This window comes from Elaeis guineensis, chromosome 1, assembly GCF_000442705.2.
Source record: "Elaeis guineensis isolate ETL-2024a chromosome 1, EG11, whole genome shotgun sequence".
Lineage (NCBI taxonomy): Eukaryota > Viridiplantae > Streptophyta > Magnoliopsida > Arecales > Arecaceae > Elaeis > Elaeis guineensis.
In genome coordinates, this window is record NC_025993.2 from 98,040,139 (window position 1) to 98,061,622 (window position 21,484).

The 21,484-nt window shown below is 37.3% G+C and overlaps 2 protein-coding genes across 7 annotated transcripts in view; one reads left to right on the forward strand and one right to left on the reverse strand.

The window, feature by feature from the left end:
* The window catches only part of LOC105061082 (nucleolar complex-associated protein 3), a 31,699-nt gene extending 21,800 nt beyond the window's left edge, over positions 1–9,899 (forward strand). For 2 of the 3 annotated variants that reach the window (XM_010945033.4, XM_019845993.3), the window contains 3 exons: positions 8,237–8,376; positions 8,872–8,969; positions 9,053–9,899. In XM_010945033.4, coding sequence (XP_010943335.1) covers positions 8,237–8,376; positions 8,872–8,969; positions 9,053–9,574 — 760 coding nt within the window. In that variant the 3' untranslated portion in view covers positions 9,575–9,899. Of the gene's footprint in view, positions 1–8,236; positions 8,377–8,818; positions 8,970–9,052 lie in introns of those variants that run through there. The other variant, XM_073257094.1, reaches the window with a different exon arrangement.
* Positions 9,900–12,312: 2,413 nt separating this feature from the next.
* Positions 12,313–20,013, reverse strand: LOC105061080 (uncharacterized). Of its 4 annotated transcripts, none has more exons than XM_010945030.4 (3): positions 19,554–20,011; positions 14,347–15,964; positions 12,313–12,880 (listed from the first exon to the last, which is right to left on the reverse strand). In XM_010945030.4, exons 1-3 carry the CDS (start codon positions 19,923–19,925, stop codon positions 12,624–12,626), a joined length of 2,247 nt encoding a protein of 748 aa, XP_010943332.1. In that variant the 5' UTR covers positions 19,926–20,011; the 3' UTR covers positions 12,313–12,623. The 4 variants fall into 4 exon arrangements, with proteins under 4 accessions (XP_010943332.1, XP_010943333.1, XP_073113213.1 ...); XM_010945031.4 differs by having other exon boundaries at positions 12,741–12,896; positions 19,554–20,013; XM_073257112.1 differs by having other exon boundaries at positions 12,840–12,973; positions 19,554–20,013.
* Positions 20,014–21,484: the final 1,471 nt, after the last annotated feature.

The following is a 21,484-nucleotide window of genomic DNA, read 5'->3' on the forward strand; positions in this document are numbered from 1 at the left end:
TTTAGGAATCAACCATTAATGACACATGTCTCAAATTCTCAACTCTTTGAGAATATGTGTCAGCATCTTGTTAATCCCTTGGATGCTTAATGGACACATAAACATAAATGGTAATTTAACTGCCCAATAAGTGCAAAATCATGTCCTAGAGATATGAAATGTGTCAGCCAAGATTGGCTTCTAGGGCATATATCCAACATGGCAACTATTGTACTAAGTTCAAAAACTCAAAGGCATAAGGCAAGGTGTTTAAATTCTTAAGGAGTTGAGGTGCAAGCCTTATTTATTGTTTAAAATGTTTGGGGATGTAAGAAAAATATTGTGACAAGCAGCAAGTTAGAGACTGCAGGTGTTGTGTTTAGAATTGGATATGGAATTTGGTACAGATCAAATCGACACTTGACAAATGCGCATTGGTTCTCCATGATTAGTATATAGTGAAATTTCTTATCTAAAAATGTGGCAGTAGTATGTAGGTGGTCAAAGAAGTGCATAGCGCATAAGGAGTATGCGGTCTCTTAGGCCAGCATCTGTGCAGTTTGTATTTAAAATAATAATAAAAAAAAAGAATTCATAAAGATGAAATGATAGAAATTTAGAAGTAGTTCAATAAAGAGGAGACAAAATAAGGTAGTATATATGAGGTATAGGGCCACATCTTCGGGGGTTGGGCTCATGCCGGCCACTTGGTGGTCCACCATGCAACTTGTCTGAATACAAAAGCAGATTAGACTGACGCAGCTTGGTCAGGGGGGTTGGATGTGTATGGACCCACATAAATAACAGTTCTTATCATAATTTAGAATGAGTCCATACATGATATCATGCCGAATATACAAGAGGGTCTACCTCCTTTCCATTTGGTCCTAAAAATCATCAGAACCTTTCTTGTATGCTTTTGTCATATAAGGTTACTTAGAAGTACATGGTTTGCATCTCGTATGAAGTTCTTAATATAAAACCCTTCTACAAAGGAAAGAAACTAGTGTTATGACTCTGATCAACGGAATGTAAAGATTTAGCCCTAGGCATCGTTGCTGCAATTTCTTTCAACCTGCTTTTTTAGTCATGAATATTTTATTCCATGCACTTATCATCTTTCCATCATTACCATCAGAATTAACCTTCACAGAGGTGGTCTTCCTTGCTTCCATAATCTCAATTGCTCCAATGATATCCAGGCTCTAATAATCGATCCTTGCCAAAAACATTTCTTGATAATCTTTACATAACCATTATTAGAAGTTCTTATTCTATATTGCTTCTTTGAGCATAATCTCTGGTCCTGCATCACTTAGATGCTTACTATGAATCCATCTTCTTATATTGTCTAGCTAAAGTTGAATTATATGACCTTGTCGGGACTTTATCCAGGATGAAGTTTTTTTTTTTCACTAAATGGATAATTTTTTTATGGCTGTCGTGCCATAGTTTTAAGGCTTCACAAAGACTTGAAATTTTTATCTCAGGGTGCTGGATTGCGTTCATATGCTGCATCTTGTAAGCTTTGTTTGGGTTATGGTAGAGTTGATAATGCCTTCTTTATAAAAGGAGCTTGATTCTTCATAATATAACAGCAATGCATGTATATTTGATATTGGAACTCGTTCTAATTGTGCTCAATGTTCTGTTCAATTATCAAGTGAAATATCTGAGCATGATATATGAATACATCCTCATTTGTGTCACATACTTAGTTGCAAGAAAAAATGCCAATTACAATTAATTTTATATGTTTGTTGGTTACGTTCAGTGCTAGTTATTCTCTAACAACCACCTGCACTCTCGCTCCAATGTCTCTACACTGCAAACTCAAGACCCATCTGCTCGAAGAAAGCGATCCGTGCACTGGTCTATCCGGATCAATCACCATCCCCATGATGATCCTACGATCAGGAGCAATTTAGGAATCAACTATTAATGACACATGTCTCAAATTTTCAACTCTTTAAGAATATGTGTCATCATCTTGTTAATCCCTTGGATGCTTAATGGACACATAAACATAAATGGTAATTTAACTGCCCAATAAGTACAAAATCATGTCCTAGAGATATGAAATGTGTTAGCCAAGATTGGCTTCTAGGGCATATATCCAACATGGCAACTATTGTACTAAGTTCAAAAACTCAAAGGCATAAGGCAAGGTGTTTAAATTCTTAAGGAGTTGAGGTGCAAGCCTTATTTATTGTTTAAAATGTTTGGGGATGTAAGAAAAATATTGTGACAAACAGCAAGTTAGAGACTGCAGGTGTTGTGTTTAGAATTGGATATGGAATTTGGTACAGATCAAATCGACACTTGACAAATGCGCATTGGTTCTCCATGATTAGTATATAGTGAAATTTCTTATCTAAAAATGTGGCAGTAGTATGTAGGTGGTCAAAGTAGTGCATAGCGCATAAGGAGTATGCGGTCTCTTAGGCCAGCATCTGTGCAATTTGTATTTAAAATAATAATAAAAAAAAAAGAATTCATAAAGATGAAATGATAGAAATTTAGAAGTAGTTCAATAAAGAGGAGACAAAATAAGGTAGTATATATGAGGTATAGGGCCACATCTCCGGGGGTTGGGCTCATGCCGGCCACTTGGTGGTCCACCATGCAACTTGTCTGAATACAAAAGCAGATTAGACTGATGCAGCTTGGTCAGGGGGGTTGGATGTGTATGGACCCACATAAATAACAGTTCTTATCATAATTTAGAATGAGTCCATACATGATATCATGCCGAATATACAAGAGGGCCTACCTCCTTTCCATTTGGTCCTAAAAATCATCAGAACCTTTCTTGTATGCTTTTGTCATATAAGGTTACTTAGAAGTACATGGTTTGCATCTCGTATGAAGTTCTTAATATAAAACCCTTCTACGAAGGAAAGAAACTAGTGTTATGACTCTGATCAACGGAATGTAAAGATTTAGCCCTAGGCATCGTTGCTGCAATTTCTTTCAACCTGCTTTTTTAGTCATGAATATTTTATTCCATGCACTTATCATCTTTCCATCATTACCATCAGAATTAACCTTCACAGAGGTGGTCTCCCTTGCTTCCATAATCTCAATTGCTCCAATGATATCCAGGCTCTAATAATCGATCCTTGCCAAAAACATTTCTTGATAATCTTTACATAACCATTATTAGAAGTTCTTATTCTATATTGCTTCTTTGAGCATAATCTCTGGTCCAGCATCACTTAGATGCTTACTATGAATCCATCTTCTTATATTGTCTAGCTAAAGTTGAATTATATGACCTTGTTGGGATTTTATCCAGGATGAAGTTTTTTTTTTTCACTAAATGGATAATTTTTTTATGGCTGTCGTGCCATAGTTTTAAGGCTTCACAAAGACTTGAAATTTTTATCTCAGGGTGCTGGATTGCGTTCATATGCTGCATCTTGTAAGCTTTGTTTGGGTTATGGTAGAGTTGATAATGCCTTCTTTATAAAAGGAGCTTGATTCTTCATAATATAACAGCAATGCATGTATATTTGATATTGGAACTTGTTCTAATTGTGCTCAATGTTCTGTTCAATTATCAAGTGAAATATCTGAGCATGATATATGAATACATCCTCATTTGTGTCACATATTTAGTTGCATGAAAAAAATGCCAATTACAATTAATTTTATATGTTTGTTGGTTACGTTCAGTGCTAGTTATTCTGTAACAACCACCTGCACTCTTGCTCCGATGTCTCTATACTGCAAACTCGAGACCCATCTGCTCGAAGAAAGCGATCCGTGCATTGGTCTATCCGGATCAATCATCATCCCCATGATGATTCTACGATCAGGAGCAATTTAGGAATCAACCATTACTGACACATGTCTCAAATTCTCAACTCTTTCAGAATATGTGTCATCATCTTGTTAATCCCTTGGATGATTAATGGACACATAAACATGAATGGTAATTTAACTGCCCAATAAGTACAAAATCATGTCCTAGAGATGTGAAATGTGTCAGCCAAGATTGGCTTCTAGGGCATATATCCAACATGGCAACTATTGTACTAAGTTCAAAAACTCAAAGGCATAAGGCAAGGCGTTTAAATTCTTAAGGAGTTGAGGTGCAAGCCTTATTTATTGTTTAAAATGTTTGGGGATGTAAGAAAAATATTGTGACAAACAGCAAGTTAGAGACTGCAGGTGTTGTGTTTAGAATTGGATATGGAATTTGGTACAGATCAAATCGACACTTGACAAATGCGCATTGGTTCTCCATGATTAGTATATAGTGAAATTTCTTATCTAAAAATGTGGCAGTAGTATGTAGGTGGTCAAAGTAGTGCATAGTGCATAAGGAGTATGCGGTCTCTTAGGCCAGCATCTGTGCAGTTTGTATTTAAAATAATAATAAAAAAAAAAGAATTCATAAAGATGAAATGATAGAAATTTAGAAGTTGTTCAATAAAGAGGAGACAAAATAAGGTAGTATATATGAGGTATAGGGCCACATCTCCGGGGGTTGGGCTCATGCCGGCCACTTGGTGGTCCACCATGCAACTTGTTTGAATACAAAAGCAGATTATACTGATGCAGCTTGGTCAGGGGGGTTGGATGTGTATGGACCCACTTAAATAACAGTTCTTATCATAATTTAGAATGAGTCCATACATGATATCATGCCGAATATACAAGAGGGCCTACCTCCTTTCCATTTGGTCCTAAAAATCATCAGAACCTTTCTTGTATGCTTTTGTCATATAAGGTTACTTAGAAGTACATGGTTTGCATCTCGTATGAAGTTCTTAATATAAAACCCTTCTACGAAGGAAAGAAACTAGTGTTATGACTCTGATCAACGGAATGTAAAGATTTAGCCCTAGGCATCGTTGCTGCAATTTCTTTCAACCTGCTTTTTTAGTCATGAATATTTTATTCCATGCACTTATCATCTTTCCATCATTACCATCAGAATTAACCTTCACAGAGGTGGTCTCCCTTGCTTCCATAATCTCAATTGCTCCAATGACATCCAGGCTCTAATAATCGATCCTTGCCAAAAACATTTCTTGATAATCTTTACATAACCATTATTAGAAGTTCTTATTCTATATTGCTCCTTTAAGCATAATCTCTGGTCCTGCATCACTTAGATGCTTACTATGAATCCATCTTCTTATATTGTCTAGCTAAAGTTGAATTATATGACCTTGTTGGGACTTTATCCAGGATGAAGTTTTTTTCTTCACTAAATGGATAATTTTTTTATGGCTGTCGTGCCATAGTTTTAAGGCTTCACAAAGACTTGAAATTTTTATCTCAGGGTGCTGGATTGCGTTCATATGCTGCATCTTGTAAGCTTTGTTTGGGTTATGGTAGAGTTGATAATGCCTTCTTTATAAAAGGAGCTTGATTCTTCATAATATAACAGCAATGCATGTATATTTGATATTGGAACTTGTTCTAATTGTGCTCAATGTTCTGTTCAATTATCAAGTGAAATATCTGAGCATGATATATGAATACATCCTCATTTGTGTCGCATACTTAGTTGCAAGAAAAAATGCCAATTACAATTAATTTTATATGTTTGTTTTAGATAACATTTCTGAAGTGCTCAAAAATTTTTATGTTCTTTACTTTTTATCTATCTGTCACTCTTTTTTTATATATTTTTATCTCTTTCTTGTAATATGCCATGTTTCTTATTTTATTCTTCTTTTTTGGTTGATATGTTTCTTCCATACTGCATTTAGTTATATGACTAATGATTAGTTCTGTTGGTAGTTAATCACTTCATTTTGCTGCTGCTTTTCTCAATCCACATTAATAAAAACAAGTTAGAAGAACCTATCACTCTATCTGCTCCTGAATCTTGCTCTTAGTTCTACACATACTTCATAGTGCTTCTAGCCTTGTTTTATGAAACATTTTTTTACAATAACAATCCTGAATTTACTGAAAATTTATTTTTTTACCATTCTATAATTTCTTAGACTGTAATTTATAAAAAGGAGTTATAAATGAGTAGATTTATATTATTTATCTAATTTTTATATTTTTCTTCGAGTGAACATAGCTTTCACTATGAAATGCATGAATTGCTCCTATGTCTAGACTGCTCAGAACCACGTTATACCCAAAATCTTGCATCACCTTATTAAGATTTAAACACCAAAGACTACAAACACACTGTAGTTCGTTTTAGTATAAGCTCAAGTTACCTCAACCTTCTAATTGAGGTTCGTTTTGGGATAGTAAATCTGGAATATCTCAGGTAAGGCTATAAAGTGATGTGTAATTGTCATGTACAAGGACACAAGTCAGTGGTGCAATTTTTTTGCCTTATGTGTAAATAATTTTAGTAGGGGCACATCATGCTATTATTTTTTCAAAATCTGTGGAGATAGGAGGGTTTTTGTGTTATTATTTTGAATGCTTTTGATGTATTTGGACTTGAATGCCAGACTTGTATATACTTATATTTTTATTTTACAATCTGAATGCATTAAGACTTGATGATACTTAGTTTTCAATTTTTTAATCTGATATTATTTTCTGATACATCTGAATCAAGTACATATAATCGGTGCGCTCATCATCATATTTACAAAGTTCGGTATGATAATCCAAGTCCCAAAAAGAAATTTCTTGGCTCTTTCTTTAGATCTGGTTTCGCCGAACCTTCCCGAACTGGATGGTTCAAGACGTTTTGAGCCGTATTGGTGGCAAACTAGGATGGTTTGGCTGAGCAAATTGAAACATCGGAGGGAGAGGGAAAAAGAGAGAGAGGAGGGGAGGGAAAGGGGGGATGATGCCGGTGGTGGCCTGCTAAGATAGCTGGAGGGCTGCGGAGGCTTCCGCGGCTTGGTGTCGTTCGATAGGGCGTTCAATTGAGAGAGAGAGAGGGAGGGGGAGCAATGGTACTGGAGGGAGCGCAATCGACGGAGAGGTTGTTGGAGGGTGTCGGATATCGGGCGGTGGAAAATGCGTGGGTGGAGCCGCAGAACAGGGGCGGTCGTCCCTATTCACTTATCGCATTTTTTTTTTAAAAAATGACAATGAATAGTAAAATCGGTAATGGGTCCATTGCCAGCTTCACTGTTTGAGAATTTTTTTTAAAAAAAATTAAAAATAATGAAGCCACTGTTTGAGAATTTTCTTAAAAAATTTTAAAAATAATGAAGCTGGCAATGGGTGTATCGGTTTCACTTAAGTGAAACTGGCAAATCCATTGCTAGCGTTACTTTAATCGGGATTTTTTAAAAAAATCTGGTGAAATAGGGGCGATCGCTCATGTTTCATGTCTGTGGCACTACAGGCCTCGATTGCCCCGTCCGGCAGCCACGGCGGCTAGTTGGAGGTCCTTCGGCGGCCTCTCTGGCTGCTTCCTCTCCTTTTTCTTTCTCCTCCCTCTCTTTTCCTCCCCAGTTCCCTTCTCTTGTGTATCGGTTTGCACCGGTCCGGTCCGTTACGGACCCATATCGATGCGTACTATCGGCCATATAGGTCCCAGTTTTGGTTCCATCTTCCTTTAGATACATGAAACAACTTGTTTTAAATTTCTCTTCATGAATAGGAAGACCGTGAAGCTTATGCCTTGCAGAATGAGGTGGATGTTGGGCTTATCTAAGAGTATGAAATATTAACCTTAAACCTCGATATTTTAGGTAGTCATGATATAGTTTTGTATATCCATAACTATCCCTCCCAACTATTTTGGGTTGGCTCAATGGATCCTCATTCACCTAATATGTTTTATATAGTTATTTATTTGGTCCAATTGATATCCAAGTGGTTTGGTATATTAAGAAATATGTCTTAAGCTATAATGGATTTAGGTAGCCCAGTTTGCTGTGCGATTTGCAGGAGCTCTCTAACAGTCTTCTTTTAATGGTAGGTAAGTAGAACAAGCATGGAATGAGAGTACAGAAATTTGTATTGGCCTGTGTATAACCATCTCATGCTGTTCCATTTGTCTTTCTTCATGATTTTTCAATCACTTAATTTTTCTTTTTTCATCATCATGCATTCTTGGTTGGTTCATTAATTCTTGAAAACTTGGTAATTATTCCATCTAGGTGATCTCAACTTCCAGTGGCTTCGTCTTTATTCATACTTCGGAAATTGAATGTCATCTTCAGAATTATTCTTTACATTTTGCATTTAATACTACACTACTATTTTTTTTTTTTTTTTTATCATACTGGGTCAGAATTGTGGAATATGCTTGAAATATGTTAAGTTAGCTGGGAAGATTCAATTAGTTATTCTGTGCTAGCAGGGATCGGGGTGAGGTGTTGGCTGAAGCTCTAAAAGCAATGCTATGGGAAGGAAAACAACATGATATGCAAAGAGCAGCTGCTTTCATAAAACGGCTGGCCACTTTTTCTTTGTCCTTTGGTTCTGCGGAGGCTATGGCAGGTATTTATTCTCTCTTAATATTTCTCATATTTGGTTAGATCTTTTAGATTATTATAATGTTTTCACCTTTCTTTGCACATGATGATGAGGTGATGTTTTTAGAGAAACAAATGTTTTGGGGGAGTTGTTATACTTCGTGCAGAGTTTTATGTGAATAATATAATCTATGTTGCTAGTTTAGTAGGCTTTGAAGTGACATGATAAACTAACACGGTCGATGATATTTTTCTGAGACTTTGCTCTTCTCTGAATTATACTTATTGTTTTGTCCTTCCACTTGCTATTGAAATTAAGAGCAGGAGATCCTATTTTTGTTAGAAGATTCATAATTTTTTTAGGTTTCACCCCTATCATTCTTGTTGGCATTTAATAGAACCTGGCAAGCAGACATTGGGAAGTAGAAATTTTATGCCTAATTCTAAACTTACAATCTAATAATCAGGTATCTGGAAGTGATCACAATCATACTACTTTACTTTTGTAAATGTAATGCAGCCTTGGTGACACTAAAACATCTACTCCAAAAGAACAGCAAGTGCCGTAATTTGTTGGAGAATGATGCTGGTGGTGGTTCACTCTCTGGTTTAGTAGTGGTAACACCTATGCCCTCTACAAATATCCACTTTCTTCCATCTTTTACTCTCTCTCACCCTGCTGCGGTGCTGCCCACTTACAGAAGTATCAACCGGAGGCTACAGACCCGAACTTGAGTGGTGCTCTCGCTTCAGTTCTATGGGAGCTTAGTCTTCTGGCAAAGCATTACAATCCCTCCATCTCATCCATGGCTACGAGTGTTTCAAGCATGGCAAGCATGAACCCTGCCCATAATCAGGTTTACCTGTCCACGGCATCGCCGCCACAAGCCTTTAAAGACTTGTCAATTGAACGAGAGCTGTTCAAACCAATTGGTAAACCAGTTTCTCTAAATCGAAAAAGGACGAGGGGAAGGGATTTTGTTATCATCAGTCCTGATGAAGTTCAGAAAGTGGAGAACACAATAGATGAGCAAGAGGTGCAACGCAGGTTGGAAGATCATTTCATGGTGCTTAGAGACATTGCAGAAAATGAGAGACTGAGGGGAGAGTTGAATCATACCCTATCATCCATCAAGTTGTATGAGGAATACAAGAGACAGAAAAAACAAAGATATACTTCAAATACAGGTAGAAGAAACGAGAATGGGGAAAAGGTTAAGTGATTGCTGCAGTTCATTAAGTTTTGCAAATCTTTGCTGCTGCAATGTGCTCGGCTTTTTGTTTTCGAGTATGTAATGATTTTGAGTTTAGTTTTCAATTTATCATAAAATGGTAAGTAACAGCATAGAATTTAAAAAGAGCAGAGCGGGCTATTAGTAATTTCACCCCTAATATTGGGTTGTGGCTCAGTATCTGGTCCAGCCCAATATGGTTCGGTTTGGAGGGATGAAATTTGGCTTGAGATATGAGGGTATTATATTGATTGTGGTTGTGTAGATTATGGTTTTTAAATTTGAGAGAATCTAGCAAAAGAATTGTGGTTTCAAATCTATTGACAAACATAAGTAATATAATATGAGGTTATACTATAAGAAAATTATATTAGTTATTTTCTCAGAGTAATATGATTTTCATATCTCATCAAAAAATGTAATTTTCAAATAAATATATTAGTTACCTGATGGTTAACTAAGCTGGTGAAGTATGATTTTAGATAGCATGATTTGGTGCTGCGGCAAGATTGCTTCATTGTGATGTGTGTATCATGGTTCTCAAATACAGAAGCAATTTCTACATCTAATTCTCCTTTTGATCCTGCAATGGTGGAAGTTTAGTGCAATGACATGTGGGGTTAAGGTTATAGATATAGAAGTCTTATGCATTGGTATGCTGGGTGGTAAGGGTATACGTGTCTGATCCTCTCTGGACCCTGTAATAAGAGCCTCATGCAGTAGGAATCTGGATGGGGTAGGATCCCGACAATGAGGATCATTAGATCTTGCTATGAACCATTTTAGCCACCTCAACAAGATTTTAGCGGGGTTTGGGAGATTACCTCATGATTCAATTATGAACCAAAAATTTTGGTGGCCAATCTAAAAAAAATTTGGCTGCATGATAGAAAGTGAAATTAGCGTACGATTCCAGATCTAACTTTTGTTTAAGTTAGACTTTTAAAATATTTTTCTATTTTGAAAAATTTTGATCCATCTAAAAAGTAACCAATCAGATTTTAGAAGGATGGATTTTAGCAGTGTAATAGAAACCCTGTACTCCAGGTTTCTACGTATGGACCAAAGAAAAGTGAAAAAGGTCCTAATGTACCTTAACTTGAGTCTTCTTTTAACTAGATGAGGAACCTGGACTCAGTTTCGGTGACTTAAATCTCACTACTATAAAATTGAGGTTTTATGTATTAGTTTTGACTTTCTCACTTTTAAAATTAATTATATATATATATTTTTAAAGGGTCGAGTTGAGATGGTTGAATTTTTGTTTTTTCTTTCAATAAGATCTGTGAAGAATTGGTTGAGGCCTTCATGATCCATTTGGTTCATAAGCTAAATTTGACCCATTTAAAATTTGCTTGGTTTTGGGTAAGCCGAACCTGACTTGGTTTAGAAAAGTAGTCATCAAAGTGTATATATCATGGACAGGTTTGGACCTATATACACGTTCTGGAATAAATATGTTCGTCCTTGGCATATGCTTTAAGCTACCAGGCTTCGAATACCCTACCGTGTTGGTGCACGATCTCCTCCCCCACCCTTCCTCTCTTCCACCTCCCCGCCTTTTCATCTCCCTCCCATGCCCTCCGTCTCCGGCTACCATGAGGAACCCTTTGATGCCACTATCCTCAACCTCTTTGTCGCCGTCTTGCTCCATAACTCGCATAGAGTTCCATTCCAATCAGAATCTAAGAAACCCTCCAATCTCCCTCAAGTTCTTCTTTCCTTATGGATCTCTGAAAAAAAAAAATAAATGAAAAGAAAAAGGACACGACAAGAAGAAAAAGATTAATCTTGATCTTACCTTTGAATTTTTTTCATTTATCCTTTGTTTTTGTTGGTTTTCCTTACATATAAGAGTTTAAATAATATAAATATATTAACAATCAATGTAAAATAGATAATTGTGGCTTATTGGCCAAGGTGGTGGTTAGGCCATCTTAAAATATAGGTTCAAAATCTCATGTACTGGTTATTCCACTTTTTATAGATTGGAGCGGCTAATATCTATATTTATCCTATAGCATCTAATTGGACTAGAATGGTCAGTCGAGAAGGAAAACCAGAAACATCAAAGAAGTCACAATTTAGATGTATCCCAGCCCGTCTGCAATAGAGTTGGCCTTGAGACAATCGTCAGTGTATCTTGCAGAAGTGAATGCAAAAATGCTATTTCTAATCCAGTTAGATCACAATAAGAGAGTCAGACAATGTTGTTACAATTTAGCTTGAAGAAAGCTGTGGTAGGAAGCTCTTTGTTCATCTTTGAAGAAACTATCAAAATTGACCTTCACCAAACCATGAGGGCATACCCAATTAACCAACAATGGAGATTGTAGGATCTGTCGAAGTCTAGTGATCTATATATGATATTTTTGCGTAAACATGATGTATTACAGATGGCGAGAGTAAATGCAACCATTAAAATCCGAAGATAATATTTATGCCCATGAGGGGCAGTCATCATCAAGCCCCCGTAAACAGAATCAGTGTGATTGGCAAAATCAGAGGCCACCTTTTTAACCCACTGCTACATCATGCTAACGATAGGCATGAGTAAACCGGAAAGTGCATCGCCCCAAAATGATCCTGAAGATGAGAAACAAAGGACTGAAGATAAAATGGCCTGTCAGCTGACACGAAATTGTAAAGAAAACATCAATGCATGAGAGATCGTAACTGTGAAAAAGACAATGACGGAATCTCCAATGGCACAAGAGAACAGAAATACATAAAAGAAAACAAATTCACCAACAGTCTTGCCAGCAGATTACAAAGAACCACATGCATGGTCCAAGAAAGGTTCAAGCGTGAAACATGGACGTCCTTAAATTGAATTCTACTGAAGGGTGTATACTGCATATCGTTTTTTAGTTTAGTGGTAGCCTCTCTAACACAATTTTGAAAAAAGAAATGAACACAAATACACAAGGAGGAGAAAAAAGGTTAAGACAGAAGACGGTTGGCACTGCTGGCCTTCCCCTCCCCTTATTTTCATCCTAGGGGCCACCATGAAAAAACAACCCTAATAAAAAATAGGAAGTCAACTGAATTTAGCAGCAGTTGGAAGGATATGTTTTTCTGACAATATAGATTTGACAACATCCTGTACAAATGTGTAGAAGCATTCTCTGCAAGAATTAGGCAAAAGATTGGATCGACGCGTCTGCTTAATTTGTCCATTGTGTTTGCATATTGAGCTTGAGACAGTTCGAGCATTCGATTTTGAATGTTCCAACCCACATGCTGCCAAGATGGTGTGAGTAGCAGCCCTTGCAACTTCCTTAAATTTATCAGCACCTGCAGCAGACAACATCTGTTCAATAGACTCCACATCAGAAAGAATATTGCCTTTCAATCATATATCGAAGCAGTAAGAGGGGTGAAAATCATCTGTTTCAAGGAAAACAACATTTGGAGAGACTCAATATGTGCGAACAAAGTATGAATAATCAAGACACTGAATTTGTTGTATCAAAGGAGCACCAAATACATCCAGGCTGCCAGATCAGGATAGCAAATTGATTCATCTGCATTAGGCCTTAACAACTCAATTTGAAAAATGTAAAATTTAATAAACCATTGATATTGCAATAAGACAAGATATGACAGTACAGTCACAGCTTTTTTTCCTAATTAAATATAATCATTTTTTTCAATTTTAATTAGAAAAGCTGTGCTAAAACAGATATAAAGAGCTTATATGCCAGCATTACTGAAATGAAAGTCATTGTATATTCACAAGCTACTAGTCCAATTCATCATTCCATATCTAAAAGAAAAGATTGCAGTCACTCTATGGCCACCTTTACAATATTCCCTTTCCAGAAACATAGGAAAACCTGTGTCACTGCACTTCATACAACTGCTAACCATCTTAGAAAGGATAGTCATAAATCATGCATATTAATCAGATGGAATAATTAGCAATGCAATACAATTTTCACCATAACTCCTTAGTCTAGCAATTAGGGGACCTTTGTCCCTTTACTTGTCAGCTTTCTTAAGTCCTATCAAATTTTTATATAGGTACGCAATTTAGGATATATGGGCATTACTTGGAAAACCAACTTTTGAGACTACATGACAAGGTCAGATTAGGACTAGCATGTGTAGCAGGTAGCGTGAGAACTTGCCAATCAAAATCATCACCATACATTCATGGTAAAAAGCATTTAACCAAAGAAGAACCTATTTTCTGTTGAATCTGGTCTGCAACTTGGATGAAAGAATGGAATGGACATCTTTCTATCCCTATGATATGTGTGCTAGCGCCCAGGCAAATGCAAGAGGATATTTCTGTGAGCGTTTGTAATTCCTCAGGGGATATCCCCTGCCTTTTGCCAATGTCTTGTTTCAGAAACACCCTATGTCATCTTCAGGGATTGGATGGTACCTGATCACTGGATAAGAAATAAAGTTAAAAAATAACTGCCTGAATTTTTCCTTCTTTCTTTTGGAATTTTTCTTTCCTATTTTGGTTGGTTGAAACCCAATACAACAAGCACGACCAAACTTATTGTAACCCTTTAGAGGACCACAAAGTAATTAACCTAATTACAATTTATAAGCCATTAATAGAAAAACAATGTTCATACATCACCAGAAATGGTCCACAGTAAAAACAACACCCAAATAAAGCCTGCTGTCCCAGAAAATGATGCTATATATATATAAAAAGTTGGGACCAAAAAAAATTGCAGGCAGGCATGGAATGTGCTGGCTTAAATTGCAAGATGACAGAGCTGAAATAATAAAATTCTTACCTAAATGTTGATCTTTGCTTAGCAACTTCAGGTTGAGCTTAACCAATGACTGAATGTCACTCTTGGCATTGTTATTTGCGTTGTCACTTCTTCTTGATGATCTTTTATCAGCAAATGTGCCTGCACCAAGCTTCCCATTCCCCACATGTTGGTCTTTGCTCGGCAACTTCATGTTGAGCTTGACAACTGATTCAACCTTACCCATGACATTGCTGTTTACCATGTCGAATTTTCTAGACAAACTTTCACCAGAATTTGTACCCAAACCTTGTTTTCTATCATGGGGCTCCATGCAGGAAGAGAATTCACCAGGCTTGTTGAATGATAGAATGGAAGCTCCAGAAGGTGAACAAGCAAATGAACCTGGGCAAACTGGAGTTTCCCTTGTATCAAATGGCACTGATACTTCATGCATGGCCTGCTGAGATGCCAGCCTACTCTTTCCATCACACAGACCATCTTGATGCACTGGCCGATCTTGTTTCACAGATGATAGACTCATGTAACCTGATAGGTGTGTTTTCATATCTCCTCTGCGAACATGCTGCACCTTAGTGTTCTGCATTCCTGGTATTTGCTTATCCTGGTGTTGGGGTATAAAATAATGGTACAGTACCTTGGGAGAGAAATTTTTGTTGTCTTCTGATGCAGCTCTTCCAGACACCATATGAGCAGTATGTCTACCTTTGGAGACAAGGAAACCATAGTGAAGATCTTCAGCCGCTTTTGAGGCATTCCTATTGCTGAAGGAGTTTAGGGAATGATATTTGTCAGTTATCTGAGTTCCATGTGCTGATTTTGCAACTTCCATCATTTTCCATGCTTTCTTGAGATCACTAGTGCATCCACTATTGCGTGTCTTGCTAGAAGCATTAACATTTGCAATTTGCCCATTGTGGACAGGATCTGAAGGCTCTGGCCGACCTGATAAATCAGATCCAGATCTTCCACTATTCTGTTCTCTTTCATTGATCTTGGTACCATAACCAAGTAAATTTGATGAAAATGCTAATGAACCAGCACGGAGGGCATTCCAATTTTCACGTAGCACACGTATTCGGCTATGCAAATTGCGGCAACTGCGCAATGTCCTTGCAGCTTGCTCGACTCTTTTTGCTTGAGTAGGTGAAACAGTTTCCCCAGCAGGTGCAATAGGGGATGATGACTGCTCTGTATTAGACACAGAGCCCTGAGTTACCCTACAAGAAGTATGTCTGGATGATGAACTGCCGTCATTTCTTTGTCGTTCAGGAACTTGAATAGTGGAATATATTGGTGACGAATAAGAAGTTCTTTCATCAGCCACAATCTCAAAAATTGAAACTGGTGGCTCAAAAACATGAACTGCATGGGTGATTTTGTAGGAATCTTGATTGAAAGAATCAGTATCAGACTGAGATTTCAAGTGTTCATCCCTGGAAATGGCACAATCAGGACAGTACCAATCACCTTCAGGTACAGTAGCCCCCAGACCAACACAGTAAGTGTGAGCAGCTGAGTCACATAAATCACAAAGTAGGAGAAGTTCTTCATCTGCAGAATTGTGGCATGCACTGCAGCTGACATTTGCATATGGATCAGAAATCCCAGTACTTTCATTGCCCAGTGGATGGTAAACCTGCAAATTGAATCCACCCCATTGTATTAAATGGGCATAAAATAGTATTAGGTTAATGGGCAGGTCATGTCTGCCTGGATGTTAATGGAAAACCCAAAGTAAAATAACCTTTTAAGGTAGATCCATGTATAACCTACGGTTTATGGTGATGATTGACTATGAATCCAGGCACATGTAATGTATGAGGAAAAATGTAGGCCCATGAAAAAGTAGTAAGGCACAGGATGCAGTTCAAATGTCCCCTCCAGATGTGCCAATTTATACTAACATAAATGCATCATTTATCTGCAGGAGACTATGTTGCTTCTTAGGATTCTTTTTGAAGCTTAACCCATCACTATTCTCACATGGAAATAAGCTCCATCAATCCCAAAAATCTTACTGATTATGAACAAACCAAACCATTCAACTAAATGATTATGACAAAGGAACCAGGTCCCAAGACTTTGAAAGGTTCATTGATCCTTGAAGCACATTTATTAATTGAATAAACAGATTTCAACATTACAAGTGCTTCTCCATCATGTTTGTATATTTCACACCTGCTTCTTCATCATGTTCATATATTTCACATCTGCTTCTTCATCATGTTCATATATTTTGCACCTGAAAGCTATATGATAAGAATGAAGCATACACATGGCTAACTAATAGCAACACCAAAGAAACAGTGGAACAAGCAAATGATCTGTGTGATGAACGGGAGGAAAAAATGAATAAAAAATTTGATGGCTACAAAACTTTGAAACTAAATAAAAAAATTACAGTCTAGAAAACAATATAATAGTCATTCCAGATTTAAACAGATAACATATAAAAACATGATAAGTAAGTGAGCAACTGAATTTGCTCTACAACTGCTGCCATGCCTAGTTATGTTCCCATTTGGGAAACAAATTGATTTCCTCCTTTTTTAATTGTTAGAAGGAAAAGGAGTCAACTGAGGGTGAGTCTTGGTGTAATGGTAGGTTGTTCCAATGTAATCTGGGCCTCATGAGTTTCAAGCATAAAATGGCCTCTTCACGTGTGGGTATAAAGCTATATACATTTGACCCTTCCCAACTTCTGCAGTGGCAGGACTTGTGCATTGGGCCACCTAGAAGAATCAACACCGAAGGTTGTACCAACTAGCGACCAGTTCAATACGGTACAGGTCCATACCATGTTGCTTCGAAAAGTACGGGAGAGGTAAGGGGAGGGGGAGAAAAGGAGAGAGGGAGAGGAAGGGAGGGATGAAGGGGAGGGACGAGGACTAAACCCTAACTCTAACCCTAGTGGATCGAGAGAGAGAGAGAGAGAGAGAGAGAGAGAGAGAGGGCTCCTAACCACAGGAAGGAGGGAGGAGGGAGAGGGGGGGAGGGAAGAGAGAAGCGAGGGAGAGGAAGGGGAGGGCCCGAGGGTTTCCAATGACGGTCCAAAGGGAGCGAGTAGTGTCCAATGCCATCGAAATCCTCCAATGATGGGGGAGGGGGCACTTGAACTATTGGAAGCAGCAAGGGAAGGGGGCTTTCTCAAACCATTGCCCTAACCTAACCCACCCCCCCACCCCCCAACACCAAAACCCAACAAAAAAGAAACAAAAAAAAAAGAAGAAGAATCTCTAAAATCTGCAGACTCAAATATATATGGACTAAACCATCTTGAATATATGAGTTGAATCATGCTAGTAACCAACAAGTCCGGTTTGGCATGTTTGAACTAACTGGTTTGACAAGGCTCAGCAATCCTTGGTTTCAACCAAATGGGTCAGCTAACTTTTCCAAACATAGTTTAATTTGGACACAACTTGTTTCAAGAAATGTGAAATATTTAAAATCAAACTTGACAGGCTGGTGGACAATAGTTTTAGGCAAAAGCGAATTATTTAACCACTCTTCTACATTATTGAAATGGTAATACACATAGAAGCATCAGAATGCACATAGTAAAAGCCTGGTCATGATATCATCTATATTCACTCAATCAGAGAAATATGAAAAACTAGTGGAGACTGCATTACAGAGCCCACATGTCTACAATAGAGCGGAGTTCCAGGTATAAGAAGCATAAAGCTCCAGAATATGCGAATTGTTTTCACTGATGCAGTGAGGACCTAGGTGAGAGACAGAGAACTGATCTAATGGATGATAAAATATATATATATATATATTTTACAGTCAAAAACAATGCTAGATGGACATCAGACTAATTGTGGGTTACTCAAGTCTGATAGCAGGAAGGCTATCTATTTGGATCACAGAGAGCCATGCTCATCCCATCCCCATGTACTATAGCAGAGATATGATCCTACATGCAACAACTTATATGCCACTAGTTTCTAGAATACGACATGCCTATTGATGGGCAGATCAGATCTTTTCAATGTCAAATCTAATAGGAATTTGCATTCCATAAGAATAAATATATGAAAATTTTTTTGTACAAAATAGGCATTAGTCTTGGACATGCAATACACCTAATAGGGATGAGGAAGAGAGGAGAGAGCCAATGTGGTCATAAACTCCATTCATTTTTAAGTGGCAGTTGTTGTTGCATCAAATAGCCCCTCGCTCTTGTTTATGCACAAATTAGAATGTGCCATTCTATTATTGGTACAACTCACCAATACTATGAAATGAAGGGTCCTATACCTCTAAAAGAACAGGTTAGAAACCTCAGGCTTGCCCAAGTGCTCCCCATACCTCCAACTGTCTGAGGACCTCTCAACAACTCTTTCATAAGGAGATGTTCCTCTCTCGATCATTCAGCCTCCTTCTTCCCTGCCTGATCACGAGGCAACAGAGGAGATTGATTAACCTTTCTCCCCCCTAAGACTTAGGAAGATATATCGAATATAACATCATTTTTTCAAACCTTTCTAGAATTCAACAAAATTAAAAATAAAGAATACAAAAGGACCACTATCTTGTACGGTCAACCAAATCTGGACAGAATATAGGGATCCAGCAAAAAAAAAAAAAAAGGTCCAGCTTAGATTAGCTAACCATGCATACAAATTAGGAGGTTGTACAGGCCTTTGTCCCATTTAATGATGATATCACATTTCATACTAACTTCTCTTTGAAAATTTATATTTACCTTCTTTTATATTCAATATTATATTACATGTCCCATTTAACGATGATATCACTTTTACTACTAACTTGTCTCTGGAAATTTATATTCACCTTCTTTTTTTTAAATTCAATATTATTATCCAGGATGTTCACTAAAATCTTTGCGACTGTAAACTTTTAAGATCGCCCGCTTTGACATGCACCAACCAAGTGAGCTCAATTACTCGTTATACTTCAAAAATAACCCTCTTTTGATTCCACTGTATCATTTTCGGGTCCTAATCTCTTTAAGTTCGAAAATATTTTTGTCAGCACAAAAGCCAGGGTGCAATATTTACGATGTGAGTTACAGAGAGATCCTTTGGACTTCAAATGAGCTTCAAAAGACTTAACTTCGCTACTTCGAATCTTAGCAGGTTTCAGGGATAATTTTGCCAATATAAACGAATACAATTCCAATCAAATCCACCCAGAAGAGCTACGAAGTAAAAAATTAAAGCCTCATATATAAGGATTGAGGAACCGTAACTCACCTGATCGCGAACTGGAACCTCGACCACCCGCTCTGAAGCGAAGATCCCCGGCACTGGAGGGCGGCGGATGGATCGGAAGCGCTGCTTGCACATGGGGCAGCGGGACTCGACCTTGGCCCACTCCATGATGCAGATGAAGCAGAAGCAGTGGTCGCAGCTGTCGATCCGGCCGTGGATCGACCAGCCGCCGTCGGAGAGGCAGATGCCGCAAATCTTCTCCTCCGTCGCCGTCAGAGCGGCGGATCCCTCGGCGGCCGCGGGCTCCTCCGCCATCTTCTCCTTGCCCTTGGAGCCGGGAGCCAGAGACGGAGACTCAGCTAGGGTTTTGAGGCGCTTGGCCGGGGACGCGCGGAGCTCGAAGACATCCGCCATCCTTTTGCCAAACGAGAGCACCCCTCCCCTCCCCGCGTATATGCCGAGCCCCTTCGGAAAAGCGAGTGCACCCGGTTTTCTTGGTACCGGTACCGGACTCGTGCATATCGGATGTACACGTCTCATATATTGGAAGCTCAGGAAATTGTACATCATATATTATTAAGCTTAGTAACACAGTAAATTCCTAACAAAATTAATTTTTCTCTATTTGATGCTTCGGACTTCAAATTACATGATTTTTAAATTGCAAACATCTTTAAGGATCATTTTAATTTAAAATATAAAATAATTTTTAATTTTTAAATCATTTTTGCATGCAATCCTTCTCTAATAATGAATTACAAAAAATATTATAAGTTGTTTGTGCAATATAGGGGTGAAAATAGACCGGATAATATCCTTCTGAATTTATTTTTATATTCAAATATATTTAAATATAGATAAAAATTTAAGCAACTGACTAATATCTATATTTATACTCGAATATCCAAGTCTATTATAAGCTTATTTAATTTTATATAGTATTTATAAATTTTTAAATAAAATATATAATTATATTTATATGCTATTAACTTGATTTATCATTCACTTATTAATATCTTTGATTTTGTGATCATAAAGTTTAATTATCTGACTTATATTTACATTTATATCCATACTTTCAATATCCAATTTGATATATTTTTTTAAATAAATATAGATATACATTTTTACATCCAATCAATATCTATATTCATATCTTATCCATCAAATAAAATAAATATGAATATAAATATTTTAATATCGAATCTATTTTTAGCCCTAGTGCAATATCTAATTTTTTTTTTTTTTAAATTGTTGTCTCTCTCACTTAAAGACCTAAGGTGCAAGTTTGTTATATTTAAGGTTAAGGATAATGCACATCTGGAGGCTCCAATGCAAACTCTAGGGCAAGTTAAGTTCATTTACTTACGAAACCATCCTACTTTTCTTGTTGCAATCATCCACAAAAATCACCATCCTTTAATGCTGTATGGACCTCGCTATAGGTTTAGGGGATATGCCTACGAGTATTTAGAGCATCTCATGAGGACCTCTCTAAAATGGGTATGAGCTGTGGACCTGTGTTATTTGAATTGGTGTTCAAGTTGCTCTAACCTCACATATAATTGACTTTTTAAAAAAATCAAAGATGATGATAAAAAATTTAATTGTTTCATATAAATGATTGAAAAAAATATTCATGTTCAACATTTGAAGAAACAACTCTCATAATTTGAATAATGAAATATCCTGAGGAGTACCTCCAATACACTACTGCCTTTTGCCGTGGAAAATAATTTTGACCATGTATGCAAATATCTTGTTTATTTGTTTTGGTGCATGGCAGATATCCTAGTTGAAGCTCCATTGGTTTCTAGTTTGTTGGGGTCCCAGTTTCTTGGGACCCCTCCTGCGTAAAAAAATATGATTAACCTTTTTAGGGGTTTGGGATAATTATAGATTCCCATCCAATATTTAAAAAATATATATTTTACTATTTAATTTTTATTATATGCATAACATATAATTCTGAA

Coding starts and splice junctions, on each gene's coding strand:
- LOC105061080 (XM_010945030.4), bottom strand. CDS start 19,925: ATGGCGGATGTCTTCGAGCTCCGCGCGTCCCCGGCCAAGCGCCTCAAA. Junction 15,965..19,553: donor AGGTTCCAGTTCGCGATCAG/GTGAGTTACGGT, acceptor TTCAATTTGCAG/GTTTACCATCCACTGGGCAA. Junction 12,881..14,346: donor AAGCAAAGATCAACATTTAG/GTAAGAATTTTA, acceptor TGTCTGCTGCAG/GTGCTGATAAATTTAAGGAA.